The 18,819-nt window shown below is 41.8% G+C and overlaps 1 protein-coding gene across 7 annotated transcripts in view; it reads left to right on the top strand.

Annotated features, from left to right (window-relative positions):
• Positions 1-18,819, top strand: part of RHOT1 (ras homolog family member T1) — an 85,626-nt gene that overhangs the window by 33,938 nt on the left and 32,869 nt on the right. For all 7 annotated transcript variants that reach the window (XR_007720272.1, XM_050763789.1, XM_050763791.1 and 4 more), the window contains exons 3-8: positions 2,137-2,218; positions 3,627-3,670; positions 4,594-4,647; positions 4,793-4,845; positions 9,149-9,257; positions 9,570-9,671. Coding sequence is in view for 6 of the 7 variants with exons in the window: in XM_050763789.1 (XP_050619746.1) it covers positions 2,137-2,218; positions 3,627-3,670; positions 4,594-4,647; positions 4,793-4,845; positions 9,149-9,257; positions 9,570-9,671 (444 nt within the window). In the remaining variant the exon portion in view is untranslated. The remainder of the gene's footprint in view (positions 1-2,136; positions 2,219-3,626; positions 3,671-4,593; positions 4,648-4,792; positions 4,846-9,148; positions 9,258-9,569; positions 9,672-18,819) is intronic.

Below are 18,819 nucleotides of genomic sequence, written 5' to 3' on the forward strand. Positions count from 1 at the left end.
GCAGGAGAATGGCGTGAACCCGGGAGGCGGAGCTTGCAGTGAGCCGAGATCGCGCCACTGCACTCCAGCCTGGGCGACAGAGCGAGACTCCGTCTCAAAAAAAAAAAAAAAAAAAAGGAATATCTGTATAATTTCATTGTTCAAATAAGAATTTGATGTATCATGTGGTAGTGTTTTCAACATTTACAGCTGCCAAAAGACTATTTATTATTATTTTTTGCCTTTTTTCTCTTAGACAAGGTGGTTAAATAAGTAATTACTTAATTTAAGAAATGAAGTATATTTTCATGTATTATTTGTAGAATCAGTAACATTAATGTATAATTACTCTGGATATAACATCTAAAAGTTTTCTGTGAGAGTTTTAGTTTAGAATTGTTTTAGCATAGTCCTCTTGATTGTGGATAAGGGTTTTGTGTTTTTGGTTTTTTTAAATTTATCTTTTCACTTTTTTAGCGATTATAAGTAATCTAGAAGGGTTTTTAATTAATTAAAAAAAAAATTCAGTCCTTGTGAAAGATGGAATCATTAAACATAAGGCTTGGCTGGATGTGGTGGCTCATGCCAGTAATCCCAGCACTTTGGGGGGCTGAGGTGGGCGGATCACTTGAGGTCAGGAGTTCAAGACCAGCCTGGCCAACATGGTGAAACCCCGTCTCTAGTAAAATAGAAAATTAGCCAGGCATGGTGGTGCATGCCTATAATCCCAGCTACTTGGAAGGCTGAGGCAGGAGAATAGCTTGAACCCAGAGGCAGAGGTTGCAGTGAGCTGAGATCGTCCCATTGCACTCCAGCCTAGGCAACAAGAGCGAAACCCTGTCTCAAAAAATAAATAAAAAACAAACAAACATAAGGTTTATGTAGCCAGTCAATTATTTTCTAGAGGAAATGAATGTTGATAACCTGTTGGTTTATTTGCAGATTGTTTTGGATTAAAATACCTCCTCATTTGCAGAGTATCTTCAGCCTTCAACAAAATAGAATGAAAACAACACATTTAAAATATGTAACACTGAAACACCAAATTAATTCAATAATTATTTGAGTCCGTGTCAGATCTGAAGTATCCTGAATGTGTTGTGTCTATGTAGTTAGAAATATGCATTAAAAATGTTTTTATCATACAGTTTTAATATATATTTGCATCTGTGGTAAAGCACAAAAATAAACACTTTGCATGTACAACAAATGGGTATTGGTGAGAGGGACTAATACAAGTTGAGCATCCCTTATCTGAAATGCTTGGGACCAGAAGTGTTTCAGATTTCAGATTTGTTCAGATTTTGGAATATGAGCATTATACTTACCAGTTGAGCATTTCCCTAATCTGAAAATCAGAAATACTCCAATGAGCATTTGCTTTGAGTACCATGTTAGTGCTAAAAAGTTTCAAATTTTGGAACATTTCAGATTTCAAATTTTGGGCTTAGAGATACTCAGCCTGTGATCCCAGTACTTTGGGAGGCCGAGGCGGGTGGATTACAAGGTCAGGAGTTCAAGACCAGCCTGGCCAAGATGGTGAAACCCCATCTCTACTAAAAATACAATAATTAGCTGGGTGCAGTGGCAGGTGCCTGTAATCTCAGCTACTTGGGAGGCTGAGGCAGGAGAATCGCTTGAACCCAGGCAGCAGAGGTTGCAGTGAGCTGAGATTGCACCACTGCATTCCAGCCTGGGCCATAGAGTGAGACTCTGTTAAAAAAAAAAAAAAGAGGCCGGGCGCGGTGGCTCAAGCCTGTAATCCCAGCACTTTGGGAGGCCGAGACCAGTGGATCACGAGGTCAGGAGATCGAGACCATCCTGGCTAACACGGTGAAACCCCGTCTCTACTAAAAAATACAAAAAACTAGCCGGACGAGGTGACGGGCGCCTGTAGTCCCAGCTACTCGGGAGGCTGAGGCAGGAGAATGGTGTGAACCCAGGAGGCGGAGCTTGCAGTGAGCTGAGATCCGACCACTGCACTCCAGCCTGGGCGACAAAGCGAGACTCCGTCTCAAAAAAAAACGAAAGAAAGAAAGAAAGAAAAGAAATACTCAATCTGTGTAGATAAATTTATATCATCTCTTACAAGTTTGAGTGATAATATTGAAAGGTTGGTTTTTTCTTTTTTCTTTCTATATTTGTTTGTAAATGAAGGTTCCTCCCAGGGCAGAAGAGATCACCATTCCAGCTGATGTCACCCCAGAGAGAGTTCCAACACACATTGTAGATTACTCAGGTAATGAATATCCTCTTGTAGGTGAAGGTGTAGGTTAATTTAATAGACTTGAAAAAAGATACTTACTGAGCTTCTACAAATGTTGCGAGAGGTGGTCTTTTCTCTGTAGCAGTAAATGATCCTTTACGATTCTTACCTCATTTATGTCTCTCTGTCAGCCTCTACCCCATATCCCACTGGGTGCCTCCATCTGACAGTTCTTCGTCCTCAGATTACTAAGTTGGGTTCCATAATACCTGTGGCTGTTGAACACTTGAAATGTGACTGTTCTAAATTAAAATGTGTTGTTAAGTGTAAAATATAACTGGATTTTGAAGACTTAGTATGAAAAAAGGATGTAAAATATTTCATTAATTTTTCTGTTGAGTACATGTTGAAATTTAAATATTTTTGATATTTTGGGTTAAATGCAAATTTAATTTTACCTTTTTTTACTTACCTTTTTAAAGGTTGCTACTAAAAAATTGAAAACTATATATGTGACTTGCGTTGTCTGTATGTTGGACAGCACTGTACTGGAAGCTGAGGGAGGTGAATGCCTTCTGCTACAATCAATCTCATAACTAGATTTATTTACAGAATTATTCTTCAATATGTATAGCCATATAATTAGATTCACTTCAGTATTAGAATTGAAGCCTTAACCCATTGATTGCTTAACATGGAAAGATATTAAAAATATGGCCTGTTATTTAGCATAGTATAAAATACCATTGAATTCATGTATGGTATTAGTTTATATGTCAGAAGTAACAGGCATTTTTAGGGGAAGATATATGTAACCTAAGGTGGTCTAAATCAATATGTCAGTAATTGCTTTGCTCTTTAATTATTTGCTTTCTATCCTAGCTGTATCATTCATATCCCCACATCCGTGGAGTTACAGGCACACCTACCCATTGAGACCAGTCCTAGCTAAAGATACACGCTAGAGAGGGAATTCTCATCACTTCACTATCAAGCTATAGTTTTGCCTCTGGGTCCTGGTTATTATTACTCCCACTTGCTATCTAGATCTTAAGCTTGTATTACCCAGAATCTCACCTGCCTTTTGATCCTGTGTGTATAGATGCTTTGTCTGAGCTTTTAACTCTTAAGCACCCAGTCTGCTAGCTTGGATTTCTTAGGTCCTTTGCCTGACCCTTTTCAACTCTGAATCAGATGCTGGCCTAGATTTATTACACAGTGCTTCTGCTGTTCCATGCCTGAGTTATCCTTTTAGAGACTCGTCTTTCAGTGCCAGCTGCCTTATCATAGTTCAACCTTTACTTCCCTTGGCTTTCCCTTGTGTTTGCTATACCATGTCATTTTGAGGGATGTTAGATGGGTGTTGCATAGAATTTAGCTTGGCCATTAGTTTTTATGAAAGTGTTTGCAATATGAAACATTGACTTTTTGTCTTTTGTAGAAGCAGAACAGAGTGATGAACAACTTCATCAAGAAATATCACAGGTGAGCTTTAAAAAACAGAGGTATGGGTTTTTGTGTAGAAAAACAGTGATGATTTTATGAGCCTGCCTTTTTCATTCTCTTTTTGTTTTTTGTTTTTGTTTTTTTGGGACCGTGTCTCACTGTCACCCAGGCTGGAGTGCAGTGGTGCAATTTTTTGCCTTACTGCAACCTCCATCTTGCAGGCTCAAGCGATTCTCATGCCTCAGCCTCCTGAGTAGCTGAGATTACAGGCATGCACCACCATGCCCAGCTAATTTTTGTATTTTAGTAGAGATAGGGTTTTGCCATGTTAACCAGGCTGGTCTCAAACTCCTGGCCTCAAGTGATCCACCCCATCCCTTCTTCATTCTCTTAATTACCAAGAGTTCTTTTTCAGTTCTTTGTTGTTGTTTTTTTTTTTTTTTTTTTTTTTTTTTTTTTTTTAGACGGAGTCTTGCTGTGTCGCCCAGGCTGGAGTGCAGTGGCCGGATCTCAGCTCATTGCAAGCTCCGCCTCCCGGGTTTTTACGCCATTCTCCTGCCTCAGCCTCCCGAGTAGCTGGGACTACAGGCGCCCACCACCTCGCCCGGCTAGTTTTTTGTATTTTTTAGTAGAGACGGGGTTTCACGATGTTAGCCAGGATGGTCTCGAACTCCTGACGTCGTGATCCGCCCGTCTCGGCCTCCCAAAGTGCTGGGATTACAGGCTTGAGCCACCGCGCCCGGCAGTTCTTTGTTGTTATGGCTGTTACTGAGTATGTGTTTTTGCTTTAAGTCCTTAGGAACATTTTCTCTTAGAGGCCAGCTAATTCATTTTTTGTTTTTTTGTTTTAGCTTTTAAATTTTTTCTTCCTTTCTCCCAAATATATTAACAAGTTGCTAATTAAGTGCTGTCTCCATTTTTATTATTTTTAGATACCGCTAATTTGTTAATTTTTCTTCAAGGCTAATGTCATCTGTATAGTGTATGCCGTTAACAACAAGCATTCTATTGATAAGGTAGGTGTGACCTTTTTTTCACTATAGTTGGTTTCAGTGGAGCGCTTCCAAAGTTGATCCTCAGTTTAGAATTTTAGGGGTCTAAGGTAAGAGTGTTTTGTAAAGATCCTCATCATGGCTAAGCGCTTGTTAATTTTCATTTTAGGTAACAAGTCGATGGATTCCTCTCATAAATGAAAGAACAGACAAAGACAGCAGGTATGTTTTCCTCTCTCAAACTTTTTATGTTAAAAAGTTTAAAGCTTGCAGTAAAGGTACGGGAAGTAGTACACTGACCTTCCCTAAATCCGTCACTTAAATTTACTAGTTAAGATTTTGCCATATTTGCCTTATCTGTCAGTTTTTCTGTCTGTTCATACACACACCCACATGCCTTTGCTGGGGGGACTCATTTGAGGCAGTAAATATACTTGAGAGCAAAGCAAGAAACAGAACTCTGATATAATGATTCACAACTTCAGACATTATTTTTGGCTGGGCGCGGTGGCTCAAGCCTGTAATCCCACCACTTTGGGAGGCCAAGATGGGCGGATCACGAGGTCAGGAGATTGAGACCATCCTGGTTCACACGGTGAAACTCCGTCTCTACTAAAAAATACAAAAAACTAGCCGGATGAGGTGGCGGGCGCCTGTAGTCCCAGCTACTCGGGAGGCTGAGGCAGGAGAATGGCGTAAACCCGGGAGGCGGAGCTTGCAGTGAGCTGAGATCCGGCCACTGCGCTCCAGCCCCACGACAGAGCGAGACTCCGTCTCAAACAAACAAACAAACAAACAGATTATTTTGGTCATAAATCTTACATTTCTCTTTGTCAAACTGCTGCTTGAAAAGTCTCAGATTAATTAATTAATTAATTAATTTTGAGGCAGAGTCTTGCTTTATCACCCAGGCTGGAGTGTAGGGGCGTGATCTTGGCTCCTTGCAGCCTCCACCGCCCGGATTCAAGTGATTCTCATGCTTCAGCCTCCTGAGTAACTGGCACTACAGGCATGTACCACTAACGCCTGCCTAATTTTTGTATTATTTAGTAGAGAGGGTTTCACACATTGGTCAGTCTGGTCTCGAACTCATGACCTCAAATGATCTGCTCACCTTGGTCTCCCAAAGTGCTGGGATTACAGGCATGAGCTACTGTGCCCAGCCTGAATCTTTTTAAATAGGAAAATCAGACTAATACCTATGTATTGTACACATTTGGTCCTTTTCTCAATTTTTTAGATTTATCTTTTAGTTGGCCATTTTCGTGCCTTGAAACTCTAAAGATCTGGTTCTAAACATATGACTATGGTCATTAACCCTCTGTCTTACATATTTTGGAAGGGAGACAGATGACATTATATGTGCTGTGAACAATGCTGTGGCATTGTATGGCTTGTCTTTTATCATGGTTTTAACTTTGTGATGATTTGACAAGGTGGAAAGGAAAGAATGACCCTTTACAACTGTGCTGTCCAATGTAGTAACCTCTCGTCAGTTGTGGTGATTTAACTTTAAATTAATTAAAATTAATAAAACTAAAACTTGTTCCTCGGATACACTTAGCCACATTTCAGGTGCACATAGCCACATGTGACTAATGGTTACAGTAATGGAGAGTAGAGATAAAGAGCATTTCCACCATCATAGAATGTTGTATTGGACAGAGCTGCCTTGGGGGATCCAATACCCATATGCTCCTAATATCTGCTTTTCTTGCTCTTCCTTGAGCCATTTCTGGGAGGGAATCTTTAAGAGAGGGCAGTTTTGCTAAGATCTATCAAGCACCACCTTGGACCACTGAATTAAAAAATTTTGGCTTACCATGACAGCCTCCCAAGTAGCTGGGACTGCAAATGTGTGCCACCACACCTTTCTAATTTTTAAAAAACTTTTGTAGAAACAGGGTCTCACTAAGTCATCCAGGATAGTCTTAAGCTCCTGGCAGAACTCAAGCAATCCTTCCGCCTTGGCCTCCCAAAGTGCTGAGATTACAGGCGTGAGCTGCTGTACCAGACATATATATATATATTTTTTTAAGCTCCATAAATTACTCTGATGCACACCTTTGGTTACAAACCACTACATTTTTGGAAACCCTCCTGGTTCTGTTAGGAATTTATATTTGGGCTATATGGTGGTCAGTCTTTTCAAGCATAATGGCACACCAAGGGTTAGGTAAGCTAAATGCTTTCAAGTGCTTCTGTTGCAGTCTAGAGTTCCAGCAGGATGATTTGCTTTCCCTCCAAGCTCTCTTGCAGGATTCACAACAGTTCTCCACTAGGTTGGTCCTCCTTAATATCCCCATTAAGATTTTCCCCCATAGGCTTATCAGATTTAACTTTAGATCTTTAGGAATTAAAGATCAGAGCCGGGCGCGGTGGCTCAAGCCTGTAATCCCAGCACTTTGGGAGGCCGAGACGGGTGGATCACAAGGTCAGGAGATCGAGACCATCCTGGCTAACACAGTGAAACCCCGTCTCTACTAAAAATACAAAAAAAACTTAGCCGGGGGAGGTGGCAGGCGCCTGTAGTCCCAGCTACTCGGGAGGCTGAGGCAGGAGAATGGCGTGAACCCGGGAGGCGGAGGTTGCAGTGAGCCAACATCACAACATTGTAGCTTGTAGTGAGCTGAGATCCGGCCACTGCACTCCAGCCTGGGTGACAGAGCGAGACTCCGTCTCAAAAAAAAAAAAAAAAAAAAAAAAAGGAATTAAAGATCAGAATCTTTTTTTTTTTTTTTTTTTTTTTTTTTGGAGACGGAGTCTCGCTCTGTCGCCCAGGCTGGAGTGCAGTGGCCGGATCTCAGCTCACTGCAAGCTCCGCCGGATCTCAGCTCACTGCAAGCTCCGCCTTCCGGGTCTACGCCATTCTCCTGCCTCAGCCTCCCGAGTAGCTGGGACTACAGGCGCCCGCCACCTCACCCGGCTAATTTTTTGTATTTTTTAGTAGAGACGGGGTTTCACCGTGTTAACCAGCATGGTCTCGATCTCCTGACCTCGTGATCCACCCGTCTCGGCCTCCCAAAGTGCTGGGATTACAGGCTTGAGCCACCGCGCCCGGCCAGATCAGAATCTTTAATTCCCGGTCTACTCCCTGCCAAAAACAGAAACAAAAAATTATCCTCAATCTTCTCTATCTTTTGAGATCTACCCATTTTTTTCCAGCCAAAACCTAAGTATTTTTCTTGGTTTCTGCTTTTCCCTCAATCTTCATATCTAACCTATCAGCTGTTTCTGTCTTATAAAATATATCTGAAATTTGAATATTTTCCTTTTCATCTTTACTGTCACTGCTGTAATCCAAGTTACTATTATATTTTTAAAAATTTGTTAGTGAAAAAATGTAACATATACTGAGGTACATACCTGTTATCCAGCTTCAACAATTAACTCATGGCCAGTCTTGTTTCATCTATTACCCCTCCTGCTGAGATTATTTTGAAGCAAATAGAGATATTATTTTCATGTTGTAAATATTTCAGTATATAGCTCTAAAAATCACTGCACTTAAAAATATTAACCCCCTTCTTAGAACCATTCAGTGGCTTCCCATTTTACACTAACAATAAAACCTATACTCCTTACTGCAGCTTGTTAAGTTCTTATGTGTCTGACCTTTGATCCTCTTTCTAACCCCATTGTATACCTTTTTCTCTTTACTCAGTACTCTGTAGCCATTCTGGCATTTTCCTGTTGTTTGGCCCCATCAGGATGTTTTTTCAGTTTGGGGCCTTTGCATATGCTGTTCCTTCCTCCTGGCTTGCTCTTCCCTGACTCTTTACATGGCAGATTTCATCTTATCCTTCACCCCTTGGCTCAAATGTCACCTTTACATAGGGGGTTTTCCTTAATTATTATACATAACTAGCTCCTTCCCACTACTCTATCGCCCTGTTTATTTCTTGCATAGTACTTATTGAATTGGAAATTATTTTATTTGCTTATTGCTCATTTTCTGTTTTTCACTATTGGAATGGTCAGGTTTCTGGATCTGCCCAGGCATGGTAGCTCATGCCTATAATCCCAACACTTTGGGAGGCCAGAAGTTTGAGACTAGCCTAGGCAATGTAGCTAGACCCTTCTCTACAAAAAAATTTTTTTTAATTAGCTGAGTGTAGTGGCTTGTACCTATAGTCCTAGCTACTAGGGAGGCTAGGGCAAGTGGATCACTTGAGCATAGGAATTTGAGGTTGCAGTGAGCTATGTTCCTGCCACTGCACTCCAGCCTGGACAACAGAGCTAGACCCTGTCTCAAGAAAACAAAAAACAAAACAGAATGGGTAGAGACCTTCTGTCTTGTGTCCTTAATACTTGGAGCAGTATGTGGCTTATAATAGGTGCTCAACAGATAACATGTTGAGTAAATACATGTTATCTAGGGGGCTTGACATGACTGTAGAGGAAGGTTCATGTTGTTGAGAAGATTAAATAAAAACTTTTTAGTTAGAATGGGTTATGATGTAAATTAAAATATAAATCTAATGTCTTTTGCCTTCCTTATTACAATGTGCCCTGTTTATTTTAGGTTGCCTTTAATATTGGTTGGGAACAAATCTGATCTGGTGGAATATAGTAGTATGGAGACCATCCTTCCTATTATGAACCAGTATACAGAAATAGAAACCTGTGTGGAGGTATGCCTCATAATTTGATTTGAAAATTTATTTTTGATGAATTCTTACTAAATTGGGGTTTTAAATAGGGGGGACAATGTGGAATGGAATAAATTTCCTGCTCTTTGTAAAGTCATGTAAACCAAATAAAACAGAGAAGTTGGAGCTGGCCTCTGAGCTCTTTCTAGACATTCATATTGTGATGTCCACAAAGATGCATTTTTCATTTTTTTTCAAGGAATCTTTCTTTTGCCATATGGTGATAGTTTGAAAATTGTTTTTAGCTCTCCTAATTGATTTCAGAGTGTAAAATTTTAATTTTATTTTTTTCAGTGTTCAGCGAAAAACCTGAAGAACATATCAGAGCTCTTTTATTATGCACAGAAAGCTGTTCTTCATCCTACAGGGCCCCTGTACTGCCCAGAGGAGAAGGAGGTAACAGGCTATGTTTATAGGGGCTGGAATGTGTATGAGTAACTCGAGTAAGGTAGTGATTTTCAGTATTTGTGTAGAGATTAAACTGCTAAAAATTAAATTTATTGCTTATTAAATGGTTACATTTACCAGGTACTCTTCTTCAGTGACATTCACATTAAATATTCATAGTATTTTCCACATCAATGGAATCTAATCAAGTACTGCTTCAGGAAGTGCCATTAAAACAAACAGAAGAATTGGCAACAGTAACAACAAAAAAGTCCAAAGACTTAGCTAATGGTCTTCTTGTTTTGCTACTATAAAATCTACAAATTGAAAAACACACACAAACAAAAATCTTATATAGTTTTTTGACATAGGCGCAACGTAATACAATGTGACTACTCCTTTTGTTTTTGTTTTTTTTTTCTTTTGAGACAGAGTCTCACTCTGTCACTCAGGCTGGAGTGCAGTGGCACGATCTGGATCTCGGCTCACTGCAACCTCCACCTCTGGGGTTCAAGTGATTCTCATGCTTCAGCCTGCCAAAGTAGCTGGGATCACAGGCATGCGCCACCATACTCGGCTAATTTTTGTATTTTTAATAGAGACAGGGTTTCACATGTTGCCCAGGCTGATCTTGAACTCCTGACCTCAAGTGATCTGCCTGCCTGGGCCTCCCAAAGTGCTGGGATTACAGGTGTGAGCCACTGCGCCCAGCTGCTTTTGTTTTATAGCTAAGAAACACAGTAACTCCTTATTGAAATATCCAAAATTTAATATTTTGCCATAGACATTGAAAAACTAAATCTTTTTGAGATATATTTCAAGTACCTTAAAATTCATCCTTTTAAAGTTATACAATTCCGTGGTTTTTAGTATATTCACAAAGTTATGCAATCATCACCACGCTCTAATTTCAGAAGTTTTCATCACCCCAAAGAGAAACCCTGTACCCATTAATTAGCAGTCACTCCCCATTGTCCCCTTACTCAACCCCTGGCCAGCACCAATCTACCTTCTGTCTCTGTGGATTTGCCTCTCTGGACATTTTATATAAATGGACTTATACAATATGTGGTCTTTTGTTTCTGGCTTCTTTTACTTAGCATAATATTTTCAAGGTATATCCACGTTATAGCATGTGTCAGTATTTCATTTCTTTTTATGGCCCGATAATCATTTTATGGATACACCAAGTCTTTGGTGGGTTTTATTTTATTTTTATTTTTATTATTTTTTGAGACAGAGTCTCATTCTGTCACCCAGGCTGGAGAGCAGTGGTGTGATCACAGCACACTGCAACCGCAAGCTCCTGGGCTCAAGTGATCCTCCCGCCTTAGCCTCTGGAGTAGCTAGGACTATAGGCGTTCGCCACTGTGCCCAGTTGATTTTTTTTTTTACATTTTATTTTTTGTAAAGACAGGATTTTGCCATGTTGCCCAGGCTGGTCTCAAACTCCTGGGCTCAAACAATCTTCCCGCCTCTACCTTTGCCTCCAAGAGTGCTGGGATTACAGGTGTGAGCCACCACACCTAGCTGGATACATCATATTTAGTTTATCCCCATATCTGTTGATGGATATTGAGTAGTTTCTACTTTCAGGCTATTATGAATAGACTGTTGTAAACATTCAATACAAGTTTTTGTTTGAACATTTGTTTGGTTTTTTTTTTTTGAAGACAGGGTCTTGCTGTCACCCAGGCTGGGGGGTGCAGTGGCATGATTACAGCTTACTATAACCTCAAAATCCTGGCTCAAGCAGTCATCCTCTCAAGTAGCTGGAAGTATAGGCACACACTACCCATACCTGACTAGTTTTTCTCTTTCTTTCTTTTTTTTTTTTTGAGACAGAGTTTTGCTCTTGTCACCCAGGCTGGAGTACAATGGTGCAATCTTGGCTCACCACAACCTCCGCCTCCTGGGTTCAGGTGATTCTCCTGCCTCAGCCTCCCGAGTAGCTGGAATTACAGGCAAGGGCCACTATACCCTACTAATTTTGTATTTTTAGTAGTTATGGGGTTTCTCCACGTTGGTCAGGCTGGTCTTGAACACCCACCCTCAGGTGATCCTCCTTCCTCGGCCTCCCAAAGTGCTGGAATTACAGGCACGAGCCACTGCTCCTGGCCTGTTCTTTTTTTTGGGGGTCAAGGACTTACTGTGTTGCCCAGGCTAGAGTGCAGTAGCGCATTCACAGCTCACTGCCCCTTCAACTTCCTGGCTTCAGCAATCCTCCCACCTCAGCCTCCCAAATAGTTGGGATTACATGTGTGTACCACCACATCCAACTAATTTTTGTATTTTTAGAAGAAGATGGGGTTTCACCATGTTGCCCAGGTTGGTCTTAAACTCCTAGGCTCAAGCAATCCACCTGCCTTGGCCTCCCAAAGTGTTGGGATTACAGGTGTGAACCACCATACCTGGCCTTTTTTTTTTTTTTTTTTTTTTTTTTAATTTAGAGACAAGATCTTGCTTTGTGGCCCAGGCTGGAGCACAGTGGTGTGATCATAACTCACTGCAGCCTCAAACTCCAAGGCTCAGGCCATCCTCCCACCTCAGCCTCCTGAGTAGTTGGGACTACAGGCACATGCCACCGTGCCCAGCTAATTTTTAAATTTTCTTGTAAAGTCAAGATCTCACTATGTTGCCCAGACTGGTCTCAAACTCCTGGCCTCAAACAGTTCTCCCATCTAGCCTCTCAAAGTGCTGGGAGTACAGGCCTGAGCCAACACTCCTGGCCTGTTTTAAATTCTTTTGCATACATTTAGTAGTTGAATTGCTGAGTCACATGGTAATTGTATATTTAACATATTGAGGAACCAGCAGCTACTTTACACAATGACTGGACCATTTTACATTCCCACCAGCAGTGTATGAAGGTTCCAGTTTCTCCACATCTTTGCCACATTTGTTATTTTACTTTTCTTTTTTGGTTTATTATAGCCATCCTAGTAGATGTGGTTGGGATCTCATTGTTTTGATTTGCATTTCCCTGATGGCTAATGATGTTGTGTAATTTTCATGTGCTCATTGGCCATCTTCTTTGGAGAAATGTCTATTGCCTATTCAAAGTCCTTTCCCATTTTTGTTTTAAAGAGACAGGGTCTAACTGTCATCTAGGCTGGAGTACAGTGGCATGATCATGGCTCACTGCAGCCTCAACCTCCTGGACCCAAGCAGTCCTCCCACTCAGCCTCCTGAGTAGCTGGGACTGTAGGTGCATGCCACCACACACAGCTAATTTTTAATTTTTTTTGTAAAGGTGGGGTCTTGCTGAGTTGCCCAAGGTGGTCTTGAACCTCTAGCCTCAAACAGTCCTCCTGCCCCAGCTTCCTGAGTAGCTGCCGTTGCCCATTGTTTAGTTGGGTTGTCTTTTTTTTTTTAAGTTAATTTTTCTTTTAAGAAGCAGGGGCCAGGTGCAGTGACTCATGCTTGTAATCCCAGCACTTTGGGAGGCTGAGGCAGGGGGATCACTAGAGGCCAGGAGTTCGAGACCAGCGTGGCCAACGTGGCAAAACGCCGTTTCTACTAAAAATACAAAAATTAGCTGGGCATAGTGGCGCATACCTGTAATCCCAGCCACTCACGAGAATCGCTTGAATCTGGGAGGTGGAGGTTGCAGAGAGCTGAGATTGCACCACTGCACTCCAGCCTGGGCTACGGATTGAGACTTTGTCTCAAAAAAAAAAAAAAAAAAAAGAAGTCTTTGCTATATTCCCCAAGCTGGTCTTGAACTCCTGGCCTCCTCCTGCCTCAGCCTCCTGAGTAGCTGGGATTACAAGTGTGAGCCACCACACCACCACACCCAGCTTGAGGTGGTTGCTTTGGTTCTGTTTGTCGAGAGAGGTATTGTTTTTTTTTTTTTTGAGACGGAGTCTCGCTCTGTCACCCAGGCTGGAGTGCAGTGGCCGGATCTCAGCTCACTGCAAGCTCCGCCTCCCGGGTTTACGCCATTCTCCGGCCTAAGCCTCCCGAGTAGCTGGGACTACAGGCGCCCGCCACCTCGCCCGGCTAGTTTTTTGTATTTCTTAAGTAGAGACGGGGTTTCACCGTGTTAGCCAGGATGGTCTCGATCTCCTGACCTCGTGATCCGCCCGTCTCGGCCTCTCAAAGTGCTGGGATTACAGGCTTGAGCCACCGCGCCCGGCGAGGTATTGTTTTTAAGAATAAAAAGTTGCAGATCTCTTTCAGGAAAAGTTTATAGTATAAGTGAGTGGTTAGCAAACTGACTCATGGGCCATATTTGGCCTACCACCTGTTTTCACACAGTCTGTACACTAAGGAAACATTTTATATATATATTTTTATATATATATATTTTGAGATGGAGTCTTGCTGTGTTGCCCAGGTTGGAGTGCAGTGGTATGATCTCAGCTCACTGAATTCAGGCGATTCTCCCACCTCAGCCTCCCAAGTTGTTGGGACTACAGGCATGTGCCACCACATCTGGCTAATTTTTATATTTTTGGTAGAGAAGGGGGTTTCACCACATTGGCCAGGCTGGTCTCGAACTCCTGACCTCAGGTGATCTGCCTGCCTTTGCCTCTCAGTGCAGGGATTACAGGCATGAACCACTGTGCCTGGCCATATATTTTTTTAAATGATTGAAAAAAAAGTCAAAATAAATAATATTTTGTGATAGGTGAAAATTATGTTACATTCAGATTTTATGATTTCATAAAAATAAAGTTTGACTGTAACATAGCCATGGTCATTCTTTTATGTTATCTGTGGCTGTTTGTGTGCTACAAAGGCAAAGTTTAGTAGTTTCAATAGAGTTTATATGTGCTACTCTCATCTCTTCTCACTGCTGCTGAGTGTACTACTAATTGCGCTGACACACCTAGACAGCATTTCAAGTACTATGTATATCACTGTACCAGGACCTTTTATTTATATTCATTGCATACCCATCATGCCAAAACATGAAAATAATAATAAAGTATTTTTTTAGATGGGAAAGCAGATAAATTTTCCAGGTTCGAATTACAGTTCCAGCATCATTTTTTTAGACATCGGTGCAAATGCAAAGGAAATTTCCATATTTTGTAATCCATTTAACTATGCAATTGAGTTTCCATTAACCTTCAACTGGAATTGATTAATCTGCATTGTAATGACACGCTAAAAGGCAAACATCAAGAAAAGAATCAAATATAATTTTATAAATACCTTGTGTTCTATTGAAGTCATAGGTTTGTGGATATGTACCAGTATTGGCAGTATATATTTGTGCAAAAAGACATTTTCAAAGATGGGACATGTAAAATGTCAGTACAGATCAGCATTAACATACAAACATTTGCAATTAATTTTCATGGTAGACAACACTAACTTTGAACCCTAACAAAGCAAAATGTTTTCCTTCCAAAAAACAATTTCATTCTTCTCATTAATAAATTTGTGTTGCAAAACTGTACTCAGTTGTATTTTGAGTTTTATCAGAAAAACTTGGTAGAAGTTTGATTTCTTTCTTACGATGTAAGTACCTAAATGACATGCTTAACTTTGCCTGTTGGCCCCAAAGCTTAAAAAATTGCTGTGTGGCCCTTTACAGAAAAAGTGCCAACTCCTAGTATAAATAATTAATTTGAGTTATCCTTAATCTGATTCTAGTTTACTCTTATTCTTGGTTTACTTTTCCTTAGTTAGGATTCTTCTTTCTAATTTACTCTGTTCTTTTCTTTTCTTTTTTTTTTTTTTTTTGAGACGGAGTCTCGCTCTGTCGCCCAGGCTGGAGTGCAGTGGCCGGATCTCAGCTCACTGCAAGCTCCGCCTCCCGGGTTCACGCCATTCTCCCCTCCTCAGCCTCCCGAGTAGCTGGGACTACAGGCGCCCGCCACCTCGCCCGGCTAGTTTTTTGTATTTTTTTAGTAGAGACAGGGTTTCACTGTGTTAGCCAGGATGGTCTTGATCTCCTGACCTCGTGATCCGCCCGTCTCGGCCTCCCAAAGTGCTGGGATTACAGGCGTGAGCCACCGCGCCCGGCCTCTAATTTACTCTGAATCCAGTATTTCCCAAATTTACCTCATCATAATAGTCACTAGGTGTTACTTGTTAAAAACATAGATTCTGGCTGGGCGTGGTGGCTCACGCCTGTAATCCCAGCACTTTGGAAGGCCAAGGTGGGCGGATCACGAGGTGAGGAGATTGAGACTATCCTGGCTAACATGGTAAAACCCTGTCTCTACTAAAAATACAAAAAAATTAGCTGGGCGTGATGGCAGACGCCTGTAGTCCCAGCTACTCAGGAGGCTGAAGCAGGAGAATGGCGTGAACCCAGGAGGCCGAGGCTTGCAGTGAGCCGGGATTGCGCCACTGCACTCCAGCCTGGGCGACGGAGTGAGAAGACTCTGTGTCAAGAAAACAAAACAAAACAAAACAAAAAAACGAAATACATAGATTCCATTCTGATTCAGCTAGGTATTTTATGTATGATAAAGGAAATTTGGGAAACAGTCTTAATACTGTGGGAACTGTTACAGGGATTTACCTCTGAGGCCTTAGCCTAGCAGTATATGAAATCCCCTTTATTAGTTTGTTCTCAATTTTTTAATTGCTACTTTGTTCTCAGGCCTGTTATTTGTTCTGCTAATCTGTTAATCCCTCATCCCCATCCCCATCCCATAAGAGTTAAAATATCTACCACCATCTATTACTCAATTCTTAGGTGGACCTGAGTGAGAGGTAAAAATTTCAACTTTTATTTTATTTATTTTATTTATTTATTTATTTATTTTTTATTTATTTATTTTTTGAGACGGAGTCTCGCTCTGTCGCCCAGCCCAGGCTGGAGTGCAGTGGCGCGATCTCGGCTCACTGCAAGCTCCGCCTCCCGGGTTCACGCCATTCTCCTGCCTCAGCATCCCGAGTAGCTGGGACTACAGGCGCCCACAACCGCGCCCGGCTAATTTTTTGTATTTTTAGTAGAGACGGGGTTTCACCGTGGTCTCGATCTCCTGACCTTGTGATCCGCCCGCCTCGGCCTCCCAAAGTGCTGGGATTACAGGCGTGAGCCACCGCGCCCGGCCAAAATTTCAACTTTTAGACTATACCTTGTTTTACACAAGTACAAACTTTAAATTGCCTATAACAGAATCTTTTATTTAAACAACAATCTTTTCGTTTCCCGTTTCCCGCCTCCCCTCCCCGCCTCCCCTCCCCGCCCCTCCCCGCCTCCCCTCCCCTCCCCCCCCCCCCCCCCCCCCTCCCCGCCCCTCCCCGCCCCCCCCCCCCCGCCCCTCCCCCCCCTCCCCGCCCCCGCCCCTCCCCGCCCCCCCTCCCCTCCCCTCCCCCCCCAGCTCCCCTCCCCCTCCCCTCCCCGCCTCCCCTCCCCCTCCCCTCCCCCTCCCCCTTCCCCTCCCTTCCTCTCCCCTTCCCTTTTCGAGATGGAGTCTCACTCTGTCTCCCAGGATGGAGTGCAATGGCACGATCTCAGCTCTCTGCAGCCTCTGCCTCCCAGGTTCACACGATTCTCCTGCCTCAGCCTCCCAAGTAGCTGGGATTACAGGCGTGCACCACCATGCCTGGCTAATTTTTGTATTTTTAGCAGAGATGGGGTTTCATCATGTGGGCTAGTCTGATCTAAAACTTCTAGCCTCAAGTGATCTGCCTGCCTTGGCCTCCCAAAGTGTGTGAGCTACCATATCCAGCCAAATACCATAATTTTTTACAGCTTTATTAAGTAGAATTTTTAATACTTTTTAGTAGTCCTTTTTTTGATGTTACATTTTCAGGTGGTTAGTTTTTAAATATGACATTGGGCCAATACCTTAGAGTTCTTTTCAAGCTTTAATGAAAAGTGTGTATATTGTTGGCTGGGTGTGATGGCTCATGCCTGTAATCCCAGCACTTTGGAAGGCTGAGGCAGGCAGATCACAAGGTGGGGAGAGCGAGACTATCCTGGCTAACATGGTGAAACCCCGTCTCTACTAAAAATACGAAAAATTAACTGGGTGTGGTGGCACATGCCTGTAGTCCCAGCTACTCGGGAGGCTGAGGCAGGAGAATCGCTTGAACCTGGGAGGCGGAGGTTGCAGTGAGCCAAGATCGCACCACTGCACTCCAGCCTAGGCAACAGAGCAAGATTCCGTCTCAAAAAAAAAAAAAAGAAGAAAAGTACATTGTTTATTTTTCTTAAAATTACTTTTTGAAAATGTACCCCTTTATTATGTGAGGAAAAATCACTTAGACAAAATAAAAGGTTATGTTTAGGTTCTGTTTTGTATATTATTCTTGCTGTTGCTTCTTTTGGAAACATTTAAATTATTCAACTTATTTTAAAGGAGAGTAAATGAAATATAACAGTGTAGTTTTTATTAATCTTTAATGTCTAACATTAGGATCACATTTATAGAAGCATCATCTTACCATTCATTATTTTAAAGAATAAATCACCTGTGATTGTAGATGTTATAGTCCATTTAGTACTCTTTTATAAAGGAAGCCCCATTAGATGCTTTCTTTTTTTTGAGACGGAGTCTTTCTTTGTCTCCCAGACTGGAGTGCAGTGGTACAATCTTGGCTCACTGCAACCTCTGCCTCCCAGGTTCAAGCGATTCTCCTGCCTTAGCATCCCAAGTACTGGGACTACAGGCATGCGCCACCACACACAGCTAACTTTTCTATTTTTAGTAGAGATGGGGTTTCGCCATGTTGGCCAGGCTGATCTCGAACTCCTGATCTCAGGTGATCTGCACTCCTCGGCCTCCCAAAGTGCTGGGATTACAAGTGTGAGCCACCACACCCAGCCTCAAATGCTTTCTAAATGTTTGACTTCTTTTTCTCATTTCTTTCTAATCTCTTAGTATCTTAAGTTTTATCTTTTTCTCACTATATCAAATTACTCTCCCAAAGATCCCATTTAAAACAAGAATAGAAGGGGTTATCTGTGTATGTTTGGAAGATAATTATTTTCTTTCCTATTTTTAAAAGAATTTCTTTTCTGCATTTGAGTTTGATAGCATGATCAAAGCTGTCATCATTACCATTTTGTAAGTTAATAAGTTTATATTTCCTCAGCTTGACATGTCATTTCTCTGATTTAGGTAGAACCATAGGAGATCTATTTCCAAGCTTAGACAAAATTCGAAGCTCTCCTTGAAGTTTTATTCTCAAAATTATTGACAGTGATTACCCTATAGTGGTTATACAGTGAAGAAGCATG

The sequence above is a fragment of the Macaca thibetana genome, chromosome 16 (assembly GCF_024542745.1).
Source record: "Macaca thibetana thibetana isolate TM-01 chromosome 16, ASM2454274v1, whole genome shotgun sequence".
Lineage (NCBI taxonomy): Eukaryota > Metazoa > Chordata > Mammalia > Primates > Cercopithecidae > Macaca > Macaca thibetana.